This window comes from Dromaius novaehollandiae, chromosome 25 (genome assembly GCF_036370855.1).
Source record: "Dromaius novaehollandiae isolate bDroNov1 chromosome 25, bDroNov1.hap1, whole genome shotgun sequence".
Classification (NCBI taxonomy): Eukaryota; Metazoa; Chordata; class Aves; order Casuariiformes; family Dromaiidae; genus Dromaius; species Dromaius novaehollandiae.
The window spans coordinates 502,117-521,053 of record NC_088122.1 but is presented as its reverse complement, the minus strand read 5'-3'; the positions used below and the strand labels follow the sequence as shown (position 1 = coordinate 521,053).

The following is an 18,937-nucleotide window of genomic DNA, read 5'->3' as shown; positions in this document are numbered from 1 at the left end:
CGGGAAGCAGGAGACGGGTCAGACTTTGGTTGGTGACGAGGCAGCCAGGAGGCTCAGCCCGGCCTCTCGCCATCACCCCCGCAGTGGGGGCAGCGAGGCCCTGTCCCCACCCCCGTGGGCCCCCCCGCGGCTGCCCCTGACCTGCGGTGCCTGGCGAAGATGGGAAAAGCGGGGGCTGGAGCCACGGCAGGGGCGAGGCAGCCGGGGGGGCGGATGGGGCCCTGTGCTGTGCTTCCCCAGCTGGAAACGTGCGGGGCAGGGAGCAGGAGGGGAGCTGGGACTTGCCCCCAGCTCCGTGACCCTCCCGGCCTCCAGCGCCCTCACCCCTCCGCCCGGCCCCGCTCGGCTGGCGCGAAGCAAAGGTCACAAGTTGGAAGACAGCCTGGATTTCGCTGGGTCCGTGTCGGGCGCGCTGCCTGCCGAATCCTTGCGGGCCGCCGCCGAGTCCTGCTGCAGGGCGGGCGGCCCCGAGTACACGGAGGCTGCGGAGGCCTGATGGGACAGGGCCGCCCGCGCGGGCCCCTGGCCCCGCAGCCCCGGCTGGGAGCTGGCGCCCGGCGAGGCTGCAGCCTGGCCTCCCGCGATGGAGGCCGAGGACTCGCGCGCCGAGGCCGGGGGGCTCTGGGTGCCGCTCGCCGCCAGCCCGTGGGGCAGGGAGGGCTGCGAGGCCGACAGCGGCCGCGACTCGTGGCTGAGGCCGCCGGTGTGCAGGGCCTGCGCGCTCTTGTGGACGGCCGGCCGCGGGGGCGAGCCCGGCGCCTGCTGCTGGCTCAGGGAGAGCTGGGAGCCGCCCTGGCCCTTGGCGCCTCCGTAGACGAACGTCCGGCCGGCCAGGGGGCTTTGGCAGGGCGGGCTGGGCGCGGCCGAGGCGAAGGCGCTGCTGGAGGCGGGCAGGGCCGCGGGCCGCGCCGGGTCCTGCGAGGGCGAGGGGTTGGCGTGCGGCACGGGGGGCTGCGCCTGCGGCGGGGGGCTCGGCTGCAGCAGGACCGGGGAGACGGCGAAGGGGCCGGGCACGGCCTGGGCGTACTGCAAGCGGCGCATCATGCGGGGCGAGCCCAGGGCCATGGAGCCCACCAGCGGGCTGGCCATCTGCGGGCAGAAGCTCATGGCGACGGCTTGCTGGAGGGTGGCGATGGCCGAGGTGACCTGGGGCTGCACGGGGCTGTACATGGCCGTGTGCTGCTGCAGCTCTGCCTGCTGCACCATCTCCCGGTCGTACTTGACGATCTCCTGGATGATCTCGTTCTCCTGGTTGTTGAAGACGCCTGAGTTGAGGTCGTGCTGCACTTTGTGGAGCAGGATCGAGTTCTTCTTCCCTGCAGGGAGAGGGTCAGGCCGGAGGCAACGCTGAGCACCAGCACTGGGGCTACACCGGGTCCCCCTCACCTTGCGCCGGTCAGGGCCATTTGGGCCCCTCAGCACCCCCGCGGCTGCCACCCATCCCTGCGGCCACCTCCATCAGCCACCGGTCCTCTGCCGTGCACTGCAGCCTTTTCTAGACAGCAGGCAGGGCCCATTCCCCCCTCCGCCCCCCCAAGAAGTCCCCCCTCGCTCTGCTCTGGGCGTTTATCAGCAGCACAGAGGCCCCGAGCAGCAGAGCAGGCAGGGGAGGTGCCCGGTGTCCCGGGCTGCAGGGACAGCCCCGCGCCGGCTGCAAACCCCGCAGGCGCTCGCTGCCCTACCGATGCGGTCAAGGCGGTCGATGGCCACGGTCTCGAAGGCCCGTCGCATCATGGGGTACTCCTCCAGCACCTCGTTGAAGTTGTCCACCGAGAGCGAGTAGAGGCGGCAGTAGGTGTCCGCCCGGACGCTGGCTGTGCGCCGGCCGCGGGTCAGCAGGCAGATTTCTGGGGCAGGAGAGGAGGGGATAAAACAGTGCTGTAATCAAAACATTGCCACCAAGGACCAGAAACCCCAGGAGAGACGCACACCAAGACTAAGGAGCAGGAACCATGGAGCCCTGGGCACCCCACGGCAGTGCAGGATTCCCAGGGGCTCTCGCAGACCCCGGGAGGCTCAGGACCAAGGGGAGAAGCAGCCAGCAGGTCCCCCCACAGCACTCACCTCCGAAGTAGGAGCCGTCGGAGAGTTTCATCTCCTTGTTGCCCTTGGTGAGGATGCTGACCACCCCGTGCTGGATGAAGTACATCTTCTTGCCAATGGTGCCCTCGCGGATGATGTAGTCGCCCGGCTGGAACACCTCGAACTTCAGCTTGGTGAGCATCGCCGTGACGAAGTTGGGGTCTGCGTTGGCGAACAGCGGCATCGAGGCCACCAGCTTGCGGCAGTTGAAGTTCACGATTTCCTGCAGGGGAAGAGGAGAAGGGGGTGAGGGAACCACCGGGGGAGGGACGCAGGCCCCCAGGGCAGGCGCACGCGCACACATGTATGCGCACACGCACGCACACACACACACACACACACACACACACACACACACACACACACACACACACACACACACGTACACACACACACACACGTGCACACTCACAGACATAACTGTGCATGGACACAGTCACACACAGGTGCATGGAGGCACAAAGCCAGAGCAAGAGGTCCTCAATACCCCCCCCTTCCCAAAAAGGCCCCCCCCCCCCCCAAAAAAAAGCACACTCGCGCTGCAGGAGCTGGCGTGGGAGCCACAGCCTCACCCCAGGGCGCAGAGCAGAGGGCTCCTTTCCTCACCGCGGGCTCGGGGCCGCCCCGGCAGCCGCGTCCTGCCGCCAGCGCTGCAGCAGTGGGGAGGGCCCTTACCTCCCGCAGGGGCTCGTTGAGCTCGCCCAGGATGCTGTCCTCGTCGAACATCTTGCCCTGGTAGCGGTGCTCGTAGTAGTCGTGGATCTTCTGGCGGAAGTCGGCGGGCAGCTTGTGGAAGGACATGTACTGCTCCACTTGCTTGTACTGCGGGAGAGACGGGTGTCGGCACAGCCCGGCCGGGCGCCCCGAGCCACGGCCGGAGCCAGGCAGCCCACGCTGCAGCCCGCGGCCTCTCCGTGCAGGTCCCCAGCGCTGGTGACGCGGTCCCATCGCCACAGACAGCGCTGGCCCTCGGTCCCTCCCCGACGATGGGTCCCTGTGCAGGGCCCTCATCCAGGTCAGGCAGAGCAAAGCCTGAGCTGGAGATCAACCCCCCCCCCGTTCTGTCCCCAGGACAGCAAGGCCTGAGCTGGAGATCAACCCCCCCCCCCCCCCCCCCCCCGTTCTGTCCCCCGGACAGCAAGGCCTGAGCTGGAGATCAGCCCCCCGCTCTGTCCCCAGGACAGCAAGGCCTGAGCTGGAGATCAGCCCCCCGCTCTGTCCCCAGGACAGCAAGGCCTGAGCTGGAGATCAGCCCCCCGCTCTGTCCCCAGGACAGCAAGGCCTGAGCTGGAGATCAGCCCCCCGCTCTGTCCCCAGGACAGCAAGGCCTGAGCTGGAGATCAGCCCCCCGCTCTGTCCCCAGGACAGCAGTTATCCGGGAAGAGCCAGCGCTCTGTCCGGCTCACGCCCGTGTCCTGCTGCCTCCCTGCAGACGCGGCTGCGCCAGGGCAGGCTGCGGTGGCCGGGCAGGGGCCAGGGCAGGACCGCGCGGCCACGGCCAGGGCCCGGCCCTACCTTCTCCTGGTACTGGCGCCGGGAGGAGTCCAGCGACTGGATGAGGGCCGTCGCGTGGCCGATGAACATGGCGTAGCAGGTGGCCCCCACGATCATGCTCAGCATCGTGAGCCAGATATCCGTCATGCTCTCAGGCGCCTGCTTCCCGTAGCCGATGCAGAGCATATGGCTCATCGACTTGAAGAGGGCAAAGGAATACAGCTCGCTCCACGAGTCGTTCTGCAGCGAGACAACAGCAGCAATCAGCTCGCGGGGAAGCTGCCTCGGTGGTGGATGCACAGCTGCTTGCGCGTGAGCGTTTGCGTGCACATGCACATTCGGGTACAAAGCACAGCCAGATTCAGTGCTGCATTCCTCAGGCCTGGCTGATGAGCCAGTTTCTCTGCTAGCATCTCCCAAGAGCACCGAGCAATGCGATGTGTCTTTTCCTTCCATCAGTCTCACCGTGGACAGACAAATACCCACAGCAGGCCCTGGCTGCAGCTGGGGTTGGTCCTGTGGGGCCCACGGCAATCCCGCATCCCTGCGCTCCGATCGCAGCATCACTCAGCCCAGCCCCTCGCGCCACTTCACCTTCCTGCCTGGCTTCGCTTGATGTACTGTCTTTCTTTTTTAACTGATTTACCAAAATGCAGAAATCCCCTGTGCCTGGAAACCACCGAGTTATTGCCGGAACGGTGTGTGGGAGCTGAGAGACACCGCTGGGGGCTGGGGCAGAGAAGGGGGCAGCCGGCTGGAAGAGATGGGGCAGGTGGGGAGCAGCAGCAGGGAAGGAAGGGATGATGGAGCCGGGATCACTGGCCTGAGTCTCCCAGGTCCAGCCTCACATGGAGCCTCAGCTCCCCTGAAGTGAAGCAGCAGGAGAAAGAGAAGTGCAAGAAGAGGACAGAAAGGGAAACAACCAGAGGAACGCAGGCCAAACGGGAAAGAGCTGGATGGAGGGAGAAAGCTAGAGGAAAAAGAGGAGGGAGAAGAGCCATTTGTACCAGGCTGCAGGCCTGAGACGGTGCAATTAAAAATATGTCCCATTATTTATTAATGGCAGCTTTGTTGCTAATGAGAAGGGAGGAAGAGGCAAGGAATGGGGCTGAGAGCTCTGTCAGCATCTTCCTCCTGCCTGCGATCGATCTGCCCCCCCCCAAAGTCCTGAGAGACCTCCTGCTCTGCCAGGGACACTGTCCCCGGGATGAGCTTGTTTATCGGCTTCCCAGCCCTCCTAGCCCATAACCCAGGCAGCAGCAAGCCAGCAGCCCACCCAGCCTGCCCACCTGCCGCAGGAGGGGACGGGCCGAGCCGGCTGGGAGCGACGGAGATCCTGCAAACCGGGGAGCCCTCGGAGAGGGACGCAGCCAGCCAGGGAGAGGGGCTCGACCGCTGCCAGCAGCGCTCCGGGAGCGAGCCCGGCACCCCGGCACTCACCACCATCCCGTTGATGGAGACCCAGCAGTTCTGGGGGAAATCCTGCAGCATGGGCACCAGGAACTGGAGGCAGCCGTCCCAGTGGCACAGCAGCAGCATCATGCCGATGAGGTTGATGATCCTCATCACCGCGCTGGCCAGGTCGTAGGTCATGTGGAAAATCTGAAAGCGGAGGGGTCGGGTCAGGGCAGGGCGTCTCAGCTCCGCAGCTGCGCCAGGGCGCTCGGAGCAGCGCCGGGGCTGCACCCGGCCAGAGGCAGGACCCGGGTACCCCCTTCTGCCCGCCTGGCACCCAGCATGGCCGGGGCCCCCCAGATTTTCCCTGGATAAACTGAGCACAATAATCCCAGCTGTCACCCAAGAGGAGCCCTGCTGCTTCCAGCAACTGCTCGTCCCAGCCCAAATCTGAACCGCTGCCCGCAGCCCCAGCGCCCCGGGGCCCCTCGCCGACAGGCAGAGCCGTGGCAGCGCTCCAAGTGCAAGGGCTTGACCTGCGCAGCCTTGGCCGAAACAAATAGCCATTAATGCCTGGCCCAGCCCGTCTCCCCAAACGGCTGCGCTCCGCCTGCCTATTTATAGCTGGCCGGGGAGCTCCGAGCGTCGCACCGGAAAGCGCTAACGGCCGAGATCCTCGGTGAGGACGAGCCGGAGCCCGGGGTGCGCAGGGAGCAGCAGGCGCTCTTGGCGCCGGCGGAGGGGCGAGCCGGTCCCTCCACGGGATGGAAGGGGGAGCGGAGCAGGGGTGGCCCAGGCACAGCCCCAAGGCTCCTGCGGACGGAGCCGGTCCACGGGCCCGCGCCAGCGGCCTTGAAAGGAGCCGCCCCGTGCGGGGCTGGAGCTGCTGCTGCAGGAGCAGCGACTGCCGGGACGGGGCAGACAAAAACCTCCCAGTGCAGCTGCACGGGAGCCGGTGCCTCCTCGCAGGCGGGGACACGGCACGTTGCGGGAGCTGCGGGGATGCAGCCCGACGGAGCTGGGGACGCAGGTCTGACCCGGCGTGCCGTACGGGTGCACAGAGCACTCGCCCCGGGCTGCCATCTCACCGCCCTGCCCTGCCCGATAATACAACACCGGCTTCCCCAGCCCGCGGCTGTGGAGCGGTGGGTGGAGGCCCACGCTTCCGCAGGCATCTCCTCATTAAACATCCTCTTCGCTTGCAGCACGAGCCTGGCAGCTGCAGGCATCACCCTCCCGCTGCCCCGGCTCTCGCGGACCGCCGGCACCAGCACCGCCAGGCCTGGCGCGCTCCTGCCCGCAGAGCGAGGCGGGTTATTCCCACGGGAAACCCTCTCCCTGCAGGGCATCAGGCACCCGCTGGGACGGACTCATCCATCTCCTGCAGCCCAGCGTGTCCGGGAAGGTGGAGCCACGGAGAAGCCGCAGCACAGGGAGAACCGGCCCCAGCCCCGGCCCCGGCCCCAGCATCGCTCTGCCAGCCCCGTCCCCGGCCGCTGCAGCGCAGGGCTGCACCCGCGCCAGCCTGTGCACCGTGCACCCAGGGGTGACACCAAACCTGCCCCCCCTCCTCAAGGCCACGGCCATGGAAACGGAGCGGGGAAGCCTGGAGACGGAAGAGGCGCTTGGGGCTTGCACTCGAGCTGCTGTTTGCCCCCACAGCTTGGCTACGAACAGGAGCAGGAGCCAGGCACGAAGGCTAAGGTCAAGCGACGGAGCCCTGCTATATCCTGATTGCGCAGGGGGCCGGGTGATTCCCCTCCACGATGCCGGACCAGGACAGTCAGACCCCCAGAGCCTTCCTGCCCCGGTCACTCCAAGCACCGTCCCCACTTTGACCGTGGCCCAGCAGGGCCGGGGCTGGGGGCGGCAGGAGCCCAGCTCAGGCGAAGGGCAGCCCCCCGGGGCCGGCAGGGCCGCGGAGCCGGGTCGCTGCCTCCGCAGCAGCCAGCAGTGCAAGCAGAGAGCACGGGGAGGACGGCGAGAGCCTCCCCCCTTCCCTCAGCGGTGGCTGGCGGAGACCTTCAGCTCAGCACCCAGGCTGCTCTCCGCTTGCACCGGCGCAGCTGCGGGGCTGCCGGACACACGCTCCCAGCCCGCAGCCCCGCCGGCTCGCAGAGGCTTTGCCAGGCCGGGGGTCGGTGGGAAAGGAGGCACGGGAGAGGGTCCGGCTCCCTGCCGTGACCTCTGGAGCTGCTGTCACCACGCTCGGACTCTGCACTGCAGATGCCTGCAGCGCGGCTCGGGCAGCGGAGCCCTCGCCCTGCTCGAGCCGGTGCCGCCGCCTGCCCAGCGGAGCGGAGACACGGCTGGACCCAGGACAAAGCGCGGCAGCCGCGGAGCGGGGACAGAGGCCTCTCACCTTCCCACCACACACACACACACACACACACACACACACACACACACACACACACACACACACATGCACGCGCATGCACACGCTGCTCCGAACGCTGCAGCGAGCACCTGCAGAACCCAGTCCCTCAGAGCTGTCAGGAGACTCCAGCCTACGCACAAGAGCTGCACGGCAGAGCTGAGCGCGCCGTGCCCAGACACAAAGGCAAGGCCCTGGCAGCCCACGCAGCCCCGGTGCACCCGCCCGCCCTGCCTCCCTCCCCGGGGCAGACGCCCGCCCCGGCCGCCCCCAGCCCAGACGGCCCGGCCGCAGCGACAGCCGTCCCAGGGTCTGCGCCGGGAAGGGAGCTAAAGGAGAGCGGGGACAAGGACTTCTCCGCCCTCCTTGGCAGCCGTCCGCCCTGTCTGCAGAGGAGCCCGGGCACAGGACGCAGCCCGGTCGCTGACGGAGCATGGGGCCGCGTGTCTGCCAGCGTGAGACGTGCGATCCCACGGGGCGGCAACGCGCAGCCCGGGCACGGCACACGCACGGGGCACAGCGCGGCCCCCGCGCTCGGCGGGCCCGGAGGAGCCAGCGGGACCAGCGGGACTGACTGTGCTGGAGCAGACACAGAGCCCTCTCACGCTGCGGGCACGGCGGAGGGAAGCAGAGGGATGCCCAGAGCCCTTCCTCCCCCGGGGAGGTGCACAGCCAGACCCCCTCGCAAGCAGGGACTAACTCCCAGCAGACGCCGTTCAACCCGCCTGTCGCTGGCTCCTCTGGCAGCTCCCGGTGCCCCACAGGCAGCAGGGTCCGGCCAGGGCCATTCCCGGCTCCATGGCCATTCCCAGCTCCATGGCCATTCCCGGCTCCATAGCATCTCCCAGACCCGGAGCTGGGCTCCAGCTCTCTGTCGAAGAGACGAAGCCAGAGAGGTGCCAGGCGACTCTGCTCGAGCTCCCCGAGCACCGCGGTGTATTCGAGCTCGTCCTGCTGCCATCGGAGCAGAGACCCCGGCGCAGAGCCCGGCCAGCCCCCGCGCCCCAGCCACCGCCCTTACCTCCTCCCACTGGTGGATGTAGCGGATGAGCCGGGAGAGGCGGAGGAGCCGCAGGAGGCTGAGGATCTTGGTGAAGCGGACGATGCGGAGGGCACGGGCCGTTTTGTACACCTCCGAGTCTATGCCCTTCTCCACGATGAGGAAGACATAGTCCACAGGGATGGAGGAGACAAAGTCCACCACAAACCAGGTCTTGAGGTACTTCTTCTTGATCCTCTCAGGGTCCAGGATGATCTCCGTGTTGTCCTCAATGACGATCCCCGTCCGGAAGTTCAGGACCAGATCCATGAGGAAGAAGGTGTCGGAGACCACATTGAACACGATCCAGGGTGCCGTGGTCTCCTCCTTGAAGAACGTGATGCCCACGGGAATGATGATCAGGTTGCCCACCATGAAGAGCAGCATTGTGAAGTCCCAGTAGAACCTGGAGAAGGAGAGGATGGCGGGGGGTCACCGACGCCCTGCGGCCCCCCCGCCGAAGGGCAGCCCGGCGGTCTGCCAGCCTCCCCCCGGCACAGCGAGGCCCACGGACGCCGCCCCGTCCACCGCCGCAGGGCCGGCACCTCTCCACCGCGCAGGCCACGGCTGCCGTGCCCGGACGGACCCAGGGCACGGGGCTCCCCTCTTCGCACCCCTCTCCCTTCCCCAAGGAGCACATCCCTGCTCCTCTCTGCCAAACCACCCCCTGGGTCCGATCCTGCCGGCCAGCACGGTCCCGCCCGGCCCAACCAGGGCTGGGCAAGGTGGGGAGGGGGGGCAGGATGAGGCCCAAGGCCCCTGCTCCGGGGGCTGCTCTGCTGTGCTCGTTTTACTGCAGGTTGCTCTGTGCAGGCATCAAGAACCGGGCAAGTCCCAAAACGGGGGGAGAAGGAGGCCAGGCCAGGCCAGGCAGCGGGGGGGGAAATCCCCCGGCGCCGAGCTGCACGGCGGCTCTGGGGCGGTCCGGTACGGCCCGGGCTGGGCACCCGCCTCCCCTCTGCTCCGGCCGGCTCGGCGGGAAGCGGGCGCAGCGGCCCGGCCGCCTCCATCGGGAGCCCCGGCGGGGGGTCCTTCCCGAGGAGGGCGACCGAGCCCGGCGAGCCGGAGCCGCCCCCCCGCTCCTCCCTCGGGCCGGGCCGGACGCGGCTGCGGGACGCGGCAGCTGCTGCGGGCGCGGGGAATCACGTACGACTGCAGCTGGAGCAGCAGCGCTGCAACCTCGGGCAGACCGGGGGGGGGGGGGGGGGGCGGGGGGGGGCCGGGCTGCCGCTGCCCCCCGCGCGTCTCCAGCGCCCTTCCCCGCCTTAGCGCTCCTCTCTCCCCCTGCCCCTCGGCCCCGTCTCCCAGGCCACCAACGACCTTTCCGGGCGCCCGCAAGGTCGAAGCCGAGCCCGGCAGCCCCGTCCCGAGGGACTCGCCCGGGGCCCGGCCGCGCCGGGGGGGATCCCCGCGGGCTCCCGGGGCGGAAAGCGGCCGCCGGTGCCCCAGCGCCGCGGGAGCGGGGGGGCCCGAGCCGCCCGCGCCCCCCGCGGCCCCCGGGACGGGAGGGAGCCCTGCGCCCAGGCGCGACCTTCCTCCAATGACACCTTCCCGTGCGAGGCATTTCCATGGCAACCGCGAGTGATGTCACGGCTGCACAATCGCGACTTCACGACGGGCCGCGGCAGCGCGGCGCCCCCGGGGCGAGCTGCGGGGAGGGGGGGGGGTGAGCGGGGAGCTGGCCCGGCCCGGCCCGGCCCGGAGGGACCCGAGCGGCAGCACCCGGCCGTGCCGCGTCCCGCGAGCTCCCGCCCAGCCGCCGCTGCTCTCGCTCAAACTGACCCCGATTCACCAGGCAAGTCCCGGGGGGGCATTAGCCACGCGGAGCTGCGAAGAACGAAGATTAAATAACCGCGCCAGCTGGGCAAAACTCCGCTGGCTCAAATCCCTTCGCAATCTGGCAGAGCCAGGGCAGGATTTGGCCTGCTGAGAAAGACAAACCGGTGCTGGTCCCCCCCGCCCCCCCCCCAACACACACGGACACTCGTAAAGAAGCCCGAGTCTGTGCAGCCTCTCAGGAGACCTGGGTGCAACGCCAACGGCTCCCTCCTTGCAGGGCAGCACGTGCATAGAAGAAAAGATCCAGTCTAGGCTACTAAAAATATCTGAAAACAAATTATATTAGGCTCCTTGGCACCCCCCCCCCCTTGCTTCTGACCTAATTGAGCCAGCGACGATGACGGGAGATGCTGAAGGCCAATGTTCTGGGAGCGGGGACCAACGCTCCTCTTCCCCGTGCTGCGCCCACAGCCCGGCGCAGCGGTCGCGACCCCCTAACGCCCGCGGCAGCGCTGCCGCCACGAGCGCCGGCAGACCCAGGCCCCCCCGCCCCGCGGGCGCGTCGCCGCGGCTCCCCTCTTCCCCCGGGGCCGGGAGCCGAAGCCCCGGGAGCCCGCGGCTCTGCAGAGATGCCCCAGCGCGGAGGAAACCGCGAGGTGGGAGAGGCGCGGGGCAGCCACGACTGCCGTTCGAGCGAGCCCCTTCCCCCCCCACGGCTGCTACCGCCTCGGAGCGCGGGAGAGAAGGAGGAATCCTCGGAGCCCTCCGAGACCTGGCGCTGCCCAGGCTGGTGCCAGAGCAGGGCCAGGCGGGACACCGTCTCCGGGACCTCCGGGGCCGTCCCAGCTCGGCTCAGACGCCGCTCCAGCTCTTGGGGTGGCTCAAGGCACAACCCAGCCACCCTGCTCGGTGCAACGCGTCCTTCCCCTTCACAGTTACCCAGTTTACCCGGTAATCGCCCACCGACATCGCCAGCCGGCCGGGACGGACGAGGGCTCCGGGGCGTGAGGCCCCGGGCTGCGTCGCAGGAGGTGCCCCGGGGCCGGTGCTGCGGCCCGAGCTGCCCCGAGAGCAGGGGACCCGCGTGGCCACGGCCAAGCCGGGCCGCGGGAGCTGCGCTGGGTCGGTGCTTTACGAACTCGGAGCAAATACTCGGATTCTAAAAAAAGAGGTCACTTTTAAAAGTGGGTTAAGAAGCCAAATGCAGAAGTTTAGCCCTAGCACAGACAGAGCAGGGAAATATGGTGCCAAAACCGCCAATATGCAACCGTGCGTTTCAGAATAACCAGTTGCGATAAATCACTGGTATCGCTCTCCCAGGAAAAGCCTCCCTCGGGAGGGGGGAGGATAAAAGCTTTGCAAAATGCTCAGGACTCAGGAAAGAATAGCAGAGACCCAAACCTTCAAAACAACCCCCAAAACAATAGTCACAGCCGTATTTTCCTGATGAATAAGCTACGGCTTTCGGCCATCTATCAAGTCCGACTGCCCTACGTTAATTCTGCAGAGTGGGAGCACAGTTCCCCTGTCACTGCCGTGAGAGATAACAGCAGTAACGGGATCATCAGCACGCGCGTAGCGAGGTGGCATTTGCGGCGTGCCCACGGGGAGCAGCAGCAGCCTGGAGAGCCCAGGGCCCTCTGCGAGGAGTCCTGGCAGAGCCGTGAACGCATCGCTGAAGCCATCCAGCAGCGGCACGGCCACAGGAACCATTTTAAACCCGGGAAAGAGGCTCCGGCCAAGCAGCACTGGACACGCACGTTCTGGGTGCGACTTCGCCCCCGACTCAGGCAAGGTGCCATATTCGCAACACAAATCCACCAGCGATAAAATCACGCAACCCAGGCGGGTTCGGCGCCAACCCTGCGTTACGCGGAGGCTACGACGCTGCGGGCTCGCGGGGAGGAAGGCCGGGCGTCTCCGCATCCGCCAGCGCTCGCTGATGGAGGAGAGGCACGCACCACCACCACGACTGAATCATCCGCTGTGCCGCGCTCACATTACTAATCTAGCAACCTTCCCGGGCTCAGTCCCTCCTTCCAGGCTTATGCAAGTCTCCACGGAAGAGGAGGAAGGGATCAAACGTGGCGGTAGATCGCCCGTAACCCGGTGACACGGGGCTCCTGCACCTCCCCTGGCAGCGTCCGGCCCCGCGGTGAGAAGCTACCAGACGCCGCCTCGGCTCCGACCCCGCGGGTGCTGCTGCCTTCGAGGCAGCGCTTCGTGTCACCCCGCTGCCCCCTGCCCGCCTCCCCGCCCCTTCCCCTCGTCACTCTCCCGCCTCGCTTTCATGTATCTAAAGAGAAGTAAAGACGGGACCTAGACCAGCCGTATGCCCAAAGTCACTGACGAACCAGGGCTAGACCCCAGGCAGCCCGCCCCAGGCCCCTGCTCCAAGGACAATATCCCAGCTGCAGCAACGCCAAAAAAAATCACGCAAAAGGCAATGCTAGTCCTTTCTGGTTTTCCATCAATAAAGAGCAGAAGTGGAGAAGACAGATAACACAGCTGAACATGGCACCCAGCAATGAGGTGGCTCTGCTTGACATTGTCTACTTCGGCACACATCTTACAAGGTTTCTTTTATCGGATTTGCAACTCGTGATCTGAAACAGCCACCCCTGCTACTTCCTAATAATTCAATATTTATGTAAATAGCAACTTTTGTTCCTGGAGCAAATCTGCCGCCCTTAATTTTGCTTGAATTACAGCACTGAGTCCATGAGGCGCTAGGATCTCTAAACGCTTATGAAATGATGTCACATATGCAGATGGGAAGTGATTTTCTATCTTAAGATGAGCAAATGGGCTTTGCAGGGCAAACACCACCGGGTTCACGCTCCATTATCATTACTGGATATATGCAATTTTTTTTCCTTTGAGGAGACGACCAACGCGAAACCCATAGAAGCACATCCCGAGGTGCGGGGGCAGAGGGGGTCCTCGCCGTGGGGCTCTCAGCCCTGCCCTGAGCCGATCTTGTTTGTCTCGCACATCTTAGACCGCGACGAGGCAGCGATGCTCCCTGCGGCTCCCGGCTGAGCGGCGGCTCCTTCACGCCACGCGGCCTCCAGGCGCGGAGCCGGGGCCGGGCCCGGCGGCGGGGGCGTCGCAGGCCCCGGGAGGGGCCGATCCCCAAGGTCGCGCGGGCTGCGGGCGGGCAGCTCGGGGCGCCGCTCCGCCCCGCGGCCCCCCCGGCCCCCCCGGCCCTCGGGACCCCCAGGGACCGCGCCGGCCCCGCGGGGGCGGACGAGCCCGAGCCGGAGCCGGAGCCCGAGCCGGAGCCGGAGCCGGAGCCGGAGCCGGGCGATGCCCGGGCCGCTGCGGACGCCCCTTCGGGAGCGTGCGGGACCCCGCGCCGGGGGCCGCCGGCAGGGCCTGGCGCCCCCCCGGCCGGGACGGGGACTCGCCCCGGCCCCCCCCACCGGCCCCGGAGCCCCAGGCGCTGGCGGCGCCCCCGGGCCGGTACCGGCCCCGGCCCCGGCCCCGGGGGCCTCCCCGAGCCGCGCCGGGGAAGCGGCGGCGGCCCCCTCGGGGGAGCCGGGCCCGGGCCCCCCGGTTCTCGCGGCCGGCCGAGGCCCCCCCGGGCCGCCCCCCCCGCGCCCCGGCGCGGCCGCACCTGAAGTCGCTGTAGGGGTGGATGATCCAGGCGCCCGCCGACTTGACGCGCTCCTGCTCGCGCTCCACCGCCTTCTGCGAGCCGAACATCCGCAGCGAGAACTTGTTGACGCCGGGCTGCAGCATGGCCCCGAACTGCCGCTGCATGAAGCTGGCCTGGCTGCCGCGGGCCTCCTCGCCGCCCGCCTCCTCGCCCGCGCCCTCCTCGGCCGCCTTGGCCCCGCCGCCGCCGCAGGAGAAGGAGACCTTGGGCTCGCGCGGCGGCTCGGCGCCGGGGCTGCGCGGCGGCTCCCCGCGGCGGCACTCGCCGTTGGGCGAGCCCTTGCCGCGGCCCCGCGCCCGCCCCGCCGCCCCGCCGCGCTTCGGGCCCTCGCCCGCCGCCGCCGCCGCCGCCGCCTCCTCCTCGGCCGCCGCCGCCTCCGCGCCGCGGCCCGCCCGCATCCTGCCGCCGCCGCCGCCGAGACACCGGCGGCCGAGTGGCGCCCGCCGCGCCCGGGCCGGGGCGGGGCGGAGCGGCCGGGGGCCGGGCGGGGGCCGGGCCGGGGCGGGCCGGGGGCCGGGCGGGGGCCGGGCCGGGGGCCGGGCAGGGGCCGGGCCGGCTCCGCAGCGTCCCCCGCTGGCGCCGGGAGCTCGGCTTCCCCAGGGGTCCCGGCCACCTCGGAGGGCTCCGGGCTCCAGGCCACCTCAGCGGGTCTCGGTCCCCCCAGGAGGCCCCCGGATCCCCCCAGGCTGTTCCAGTCCCCCCGGGGGTCCCGGCCACCTCGGAGGGCTCCGGGCTCCGGGCCACCTCAGCAGGCCTCAGTCGCCCCAAGAGGTCCCCAGCTCTCCCCGGGGGTCCCGGCCACCTCGGAGGGCTCCAGGCCACCTCAGCGGTCCCGGCTCCCCCAGGGGTCCCGGCTCCCGCAGCAGCGCAGCCCCCCCGGCCCGGCCGAGGCCCGGGCACCGGCGAGCACCAGGACGGAGGCGACAGCGGGCGTTTGCAGGGAGCTGAGGCCGGGCCCGGCCCCCCCGGCGCGGCCATCGCCGCCCTCCTCGCCCCGCCGGGACCCTCCGCCGTTTCGGGAGGGCGGAGGGGGAGGTTTAACCTAGGCGGGGAAGATGGGGGCCGCCTCCTCCACGCTGGTGCGGCACCCCGGCGGCTTCTCCAGGGACGAGCGGGCACGGGCACGGGCACGGGCACGGGGACGGGCACGGGGACGGGGACGGGGAGGGGCCGCGCGGCCGCAGGGGGCTTCGAGGCCCGCGGCGCCACGGGGGTCGCCTGGAGACGCTGCCCCGGGCAGAGCGGCCCGGGTGGGGGGCCGGGGGCCGGATGCGGGGGGCTCGTGCACCCGGGGATGCCCCCGCGCCCCCCCCGCCGCGGCCCCGCGCGGCTCCCGCTCTCCCCCCGCCGCCGAGCTGAGCGCTGCTTCCCCTCGTCCCGCTGGCGACAGCGAGCCGCAGCGGCTGCGAGCACGAGCCTCCCCTGCTATTTTTAAAGGCAACCAAGGGCTGCTGCGCCCTAGCGATGGGCCCATCCCTCCCCCTGCCAGCGCCGCCGGCCGAACCTGAACCCGGGATATAAATATCCCACTGATAGGTTTCTCCTCGTAGCCCCTCCGCAGGGCCGGGGCTGGCGGGGGCCGGGAGGAACCACCGGGACGGGGAAGGGGCCGGAGGGACGAACCCCGGGACCGGCGCCCCGGGACAGGGGTGCTCGCGCCCCACCACCGGCACCAACAACTTCGCTCCTGCGCCGCTTCCCAGCCCGAGACGGCCAGGACGGCAGCAGGGCGAGGGAGGCTGGGAACCCCTGAGCGCCCGCAAAGGGCCAGGCGCTGAGGACCCACCGCAGCAGACCAAACGTCCAGCGGCAGCCTCCCGGCACGGCTCTGCGCCCCGGCGGCTCCCGGGGCTCCCTGCGCCCGGCGCGGTGCCGGTGCCGGTGCCGGTGCTGCGCTCCGCGGCGGGCGGCACCACCTGGTGCCCGTTGGGCAGCAGCGCAGCCGGGCAGCGCACGGGCTGGTGCCCGCGGTGCCTCGGCCGGGCCCGGCGCGTCTCCGGGAGCCGCCAGCCGGGGCGGGCAGCCCGCTGGGCACCGCGGGCGGAGGGTGCCCGGGAAGCAGCGCTCCGGGCCACGGGAGGCTCTGCAGCAAGTCTCCCCGTCGCATCCCCCTTGCTCCGTCTGCCGAAGCGCAGGCAGCGCATCCACCAGAACAGCAAATTCCCCTCCCGCTTCGACCTGATCCAAGTCCACAGAGGAGCCCTCTCCTTCCCTGGAGGGAGCAAACAGCATCCCAAGAGCCAAGACCGTGTTAGATTCGAGTGGGAGGCTGGAGATGCTGGGGCGAACGAGTGACACAGCAGCAAGTCAGCAGCTCAGGGCTGTTGTCCGTGGGGAGCCAGCGGCAAGAGGCTGCACGTCCTCAGAGCGGGGACAGGGCCCTGGCCCACGCTGTCCGAGCACAGCGCGGCTCCTCGGGGCTACGCAGCACGGGAGCGGCGGCCAGCGCGCAGGCCGTGCCTCGGCTCGCTGGCGGCGGGCCCAGCCGGGAGCAGCACCACGCCGCCGCGTCCCCCTCCGCAGCTCCCGGCCTGAGGCACCCTTGCGCCAGCCCTGCCGAACAAAAGACACAAACGGGGCTTTGTGCTGTGGACCCGGAGCAGGGTCAGGCAGGACCCATAATCCTCATCAAAGAAATTAAGCCATGCATTGATTTTTCACCAGGACGGTACCCGCAAGCATGAGGCAGGCTGCGAAAGGGCTTGCATAACCCACTTACGTGCAGCAGAGCCACGCTGCCTGGGCAGCCCCGGGGCAGCGCTGGCTGCCGACGCACCAAGACAACAGAGATGTTATCAAGCTGGGCCCAGGCCAGGGCACGGGCTGTACAAACCGCTCCCAGACCTACCTGGCACTGCCCGCGGCGGCTCCTTGGGCAAGGCCCTGCAGTCAGCCACGCTTCCCAACCACCCCTGCCCAAGCAGGGAGAAAGTGTTTGGTTTCAGGGTGAGGCCGCAAGGCCATGGCTCGCGCTCAGAAGGCTGGGCCGCGCTCCCCAGCCAGGCAGGGGGGTCTTTGGCCTGCTAGGAACGCACACACGTGTGCGTACCTGTGTGTACGTGTTTCTGTGTGTGTGTACACGGACACATGTGGGTTTTTTCCAGCCAACAGCTGCAGCTGCCACCACCTCACTCCAAGGACAGGAGCACTGACAAAAGCAGGCTCAGCTCAACTCCGCGCTTTGTAAGCAGGAAAGGGACATTTCCCCCTCCCCCCGAAGAGCCCTCAGAGGGCACCCGGCTGTGTGCAAAGCAAGCAAAGGCCTCGCACCTTTGCTCTCACAGGGAAGAGCAGGGAGAGAGAAAAACAATTGCTCAGAGAAGCACGAGACATCTACGCGTGTGAGCAGCAAACATCTGCTAAGGTCTTTGCTCCTGGGGGCTCGAGGGCCCACGGACGCACTCTGTGCCTGACCCGATGGATGGGAAGCAGCTCTGCAGCTGGCACCAAGCCCTCGCAGCGGCAGCTACTCCACGGGTCTGTGGGTGAGCAGCCAGAGGGACCGCCTGGCCCTGCAGCTCCTGTGCACGCAGGGAGGGCTGCAAGTACAGCACTGGCTTGAGCACCCCCCCCCCCCCTTCTTGATCCGCCCGGGCAACCCACAGGGCCTGAGGCGACTTCCCTCCCCACCCTGAAGTCTGGGAGGCTCTGCCGCAGCAGCAGCAACCAGTAACCTAAGGTCAGCTCGAAGCCACCCTGAATTCAGCGTGAGGAAGAAAAGCCAAGTGCTCTCACAACAGCTGCTGCTGAAGGGACTGTTTCTGGGAGGCTCAAGTACTCTGTGCAGAGCCACAGGCAAGCAGATCACAACCCACCCTCACACTGCATTTCATGCTATCTCCCTTCAGAGAGATAGCACAGTCCAGGTCTTCAACTAGCTCCAGTGCCCTTTACTGCTGCCACAGGTCTTTCTCCAGCCTGGATTTTCATTTTTGTCAGTCCCAGGTTCACCTTTTGCTCCTCTCCTCTGAAAGGCTGACACAGCCCAGCAGCATTCCTAGCAGTTATCTGGTTTGCTGGGAGCTCCTGGCTGGGGCATTGCTGCTGTTTGTTTTGGCCACAGGCACTTGGCTGTTGCTCAGTCTGTCACCTTCAGATACTCTGATTTCCAGTCCAAAGGCTCTGGTAACACAGACGAAACTTAAGAGCCCTTTCCGAACTGCTCCCCAAGCCTTTCTGCCAGTGGCAGACTTGCACAGCAGGCGCTAGAGGAGGGGCTGCATTCAGCAATGTTAACAGCCTGCTGCCAGCGTTTACTTGGTCAGCTCTGGCTGGACAGGAGACCACGTCCATGAGGGCCTGACGGGGCCTGCAAGGGCTCCTCCTCCACGCTCAGCCTGATCGCCGGCCCCAGGGCAACGCTGCTGCCATGTCCGCTGAGGAACCCTGCAGCAGGGCAAAGCGAAGCCTTTCCCGCAACAGGACGGCTGCATCCCTCCCCTGCAAAAGCAGCACCTGGCTCAAAGCCTACCAAGGGAAGGCAGGGGAAGCCTCATGTGCTGCAAAACCCATCCACCTTCATTAGCAGCCAGGTTGTTCTGCTTTGATTCCCAGTCGCCAGAGGAAGAGCACGGCCTGATAGGGGAATTGCTCTTTCAGGGGAAGAGAAGTGGTTATCTGTGAGCTGATATTATTACCCCTGTTCTCCAACCTGGATCAGGCACATTAGGGCTTTATTTGGTTCCATCACCCATTCAGACAGCATAGCTTTGATTTAGCAGGACTGAACTTCAAGATACCATCTAACAAAGCTCTTCAAGATTAAGGTAAGATCTGGCAAGATCTGGAAAAACCTAACCTTTGCTTAGGTTTATGCCATCCTTACACTCTCCCACCAATGTTGTTTCTGCTAATGTAGAACTGGGGACTGTCTGGGCAACAAGAACAGTAATGCCAGAGACCCAATGACCTTGGCCTCTCTGCAGAGCAGGGAACAGCGTTCATCTCCACTTGTAAAGGCTTGAACACCTCTCAAAGGTACAAACACTCAGCAATTGGAGTCCAGTCTGAGTTAGCACGAGCTCGTGAAACAAAGCTCCATGTTCTATAGCCAGAGGATCCAGAAATGAGTCAGAGCAGATCAGACAGCCCAAGCATCCAACTAGTAGGG

The 18,937-nt window shown here is 67.6% G+C and overlaps 1 protein-coding gene across 1 annotated transcript; it reads right to left on the bottom strand.

The window, feature by feature from the left end:
* Positions 1 to 216: 216 nt before the first annotated feature.
* Positions 217 to 14,300, bottom strand: HCN2 (hyperpolarization activated cyclic nucleotide gated potassium and sodium channel 2). Its single transcript, XM_064497266.1, has 8 exons — positions 13,786 to 14,300; positions 8,370 to 8,793; positions 5,017 to 5,178; positions 3,598 to 3,816; positions 2,758 to 2,904; positions 2,065 to 2,305; positions 1,683 to 1,847; positions 217 to 1,316 (listed from the first exon to the last, which is right to left on the bottom strand). Exons 1-8 carry the CDS (start codon positions 14,223 to 14,225, stop codon positions 364 to 366), a joined length of 2,751 nt encoding a protein of 916 aa, XP_064353336.1. The 5' UTR covers positions 14,226 to 14,300; the 3' UTR covers positions 217 to 363.
* Between the last annotated feature and the right edge of the window lie 4,637 nt (positions 14,301 to 18,937).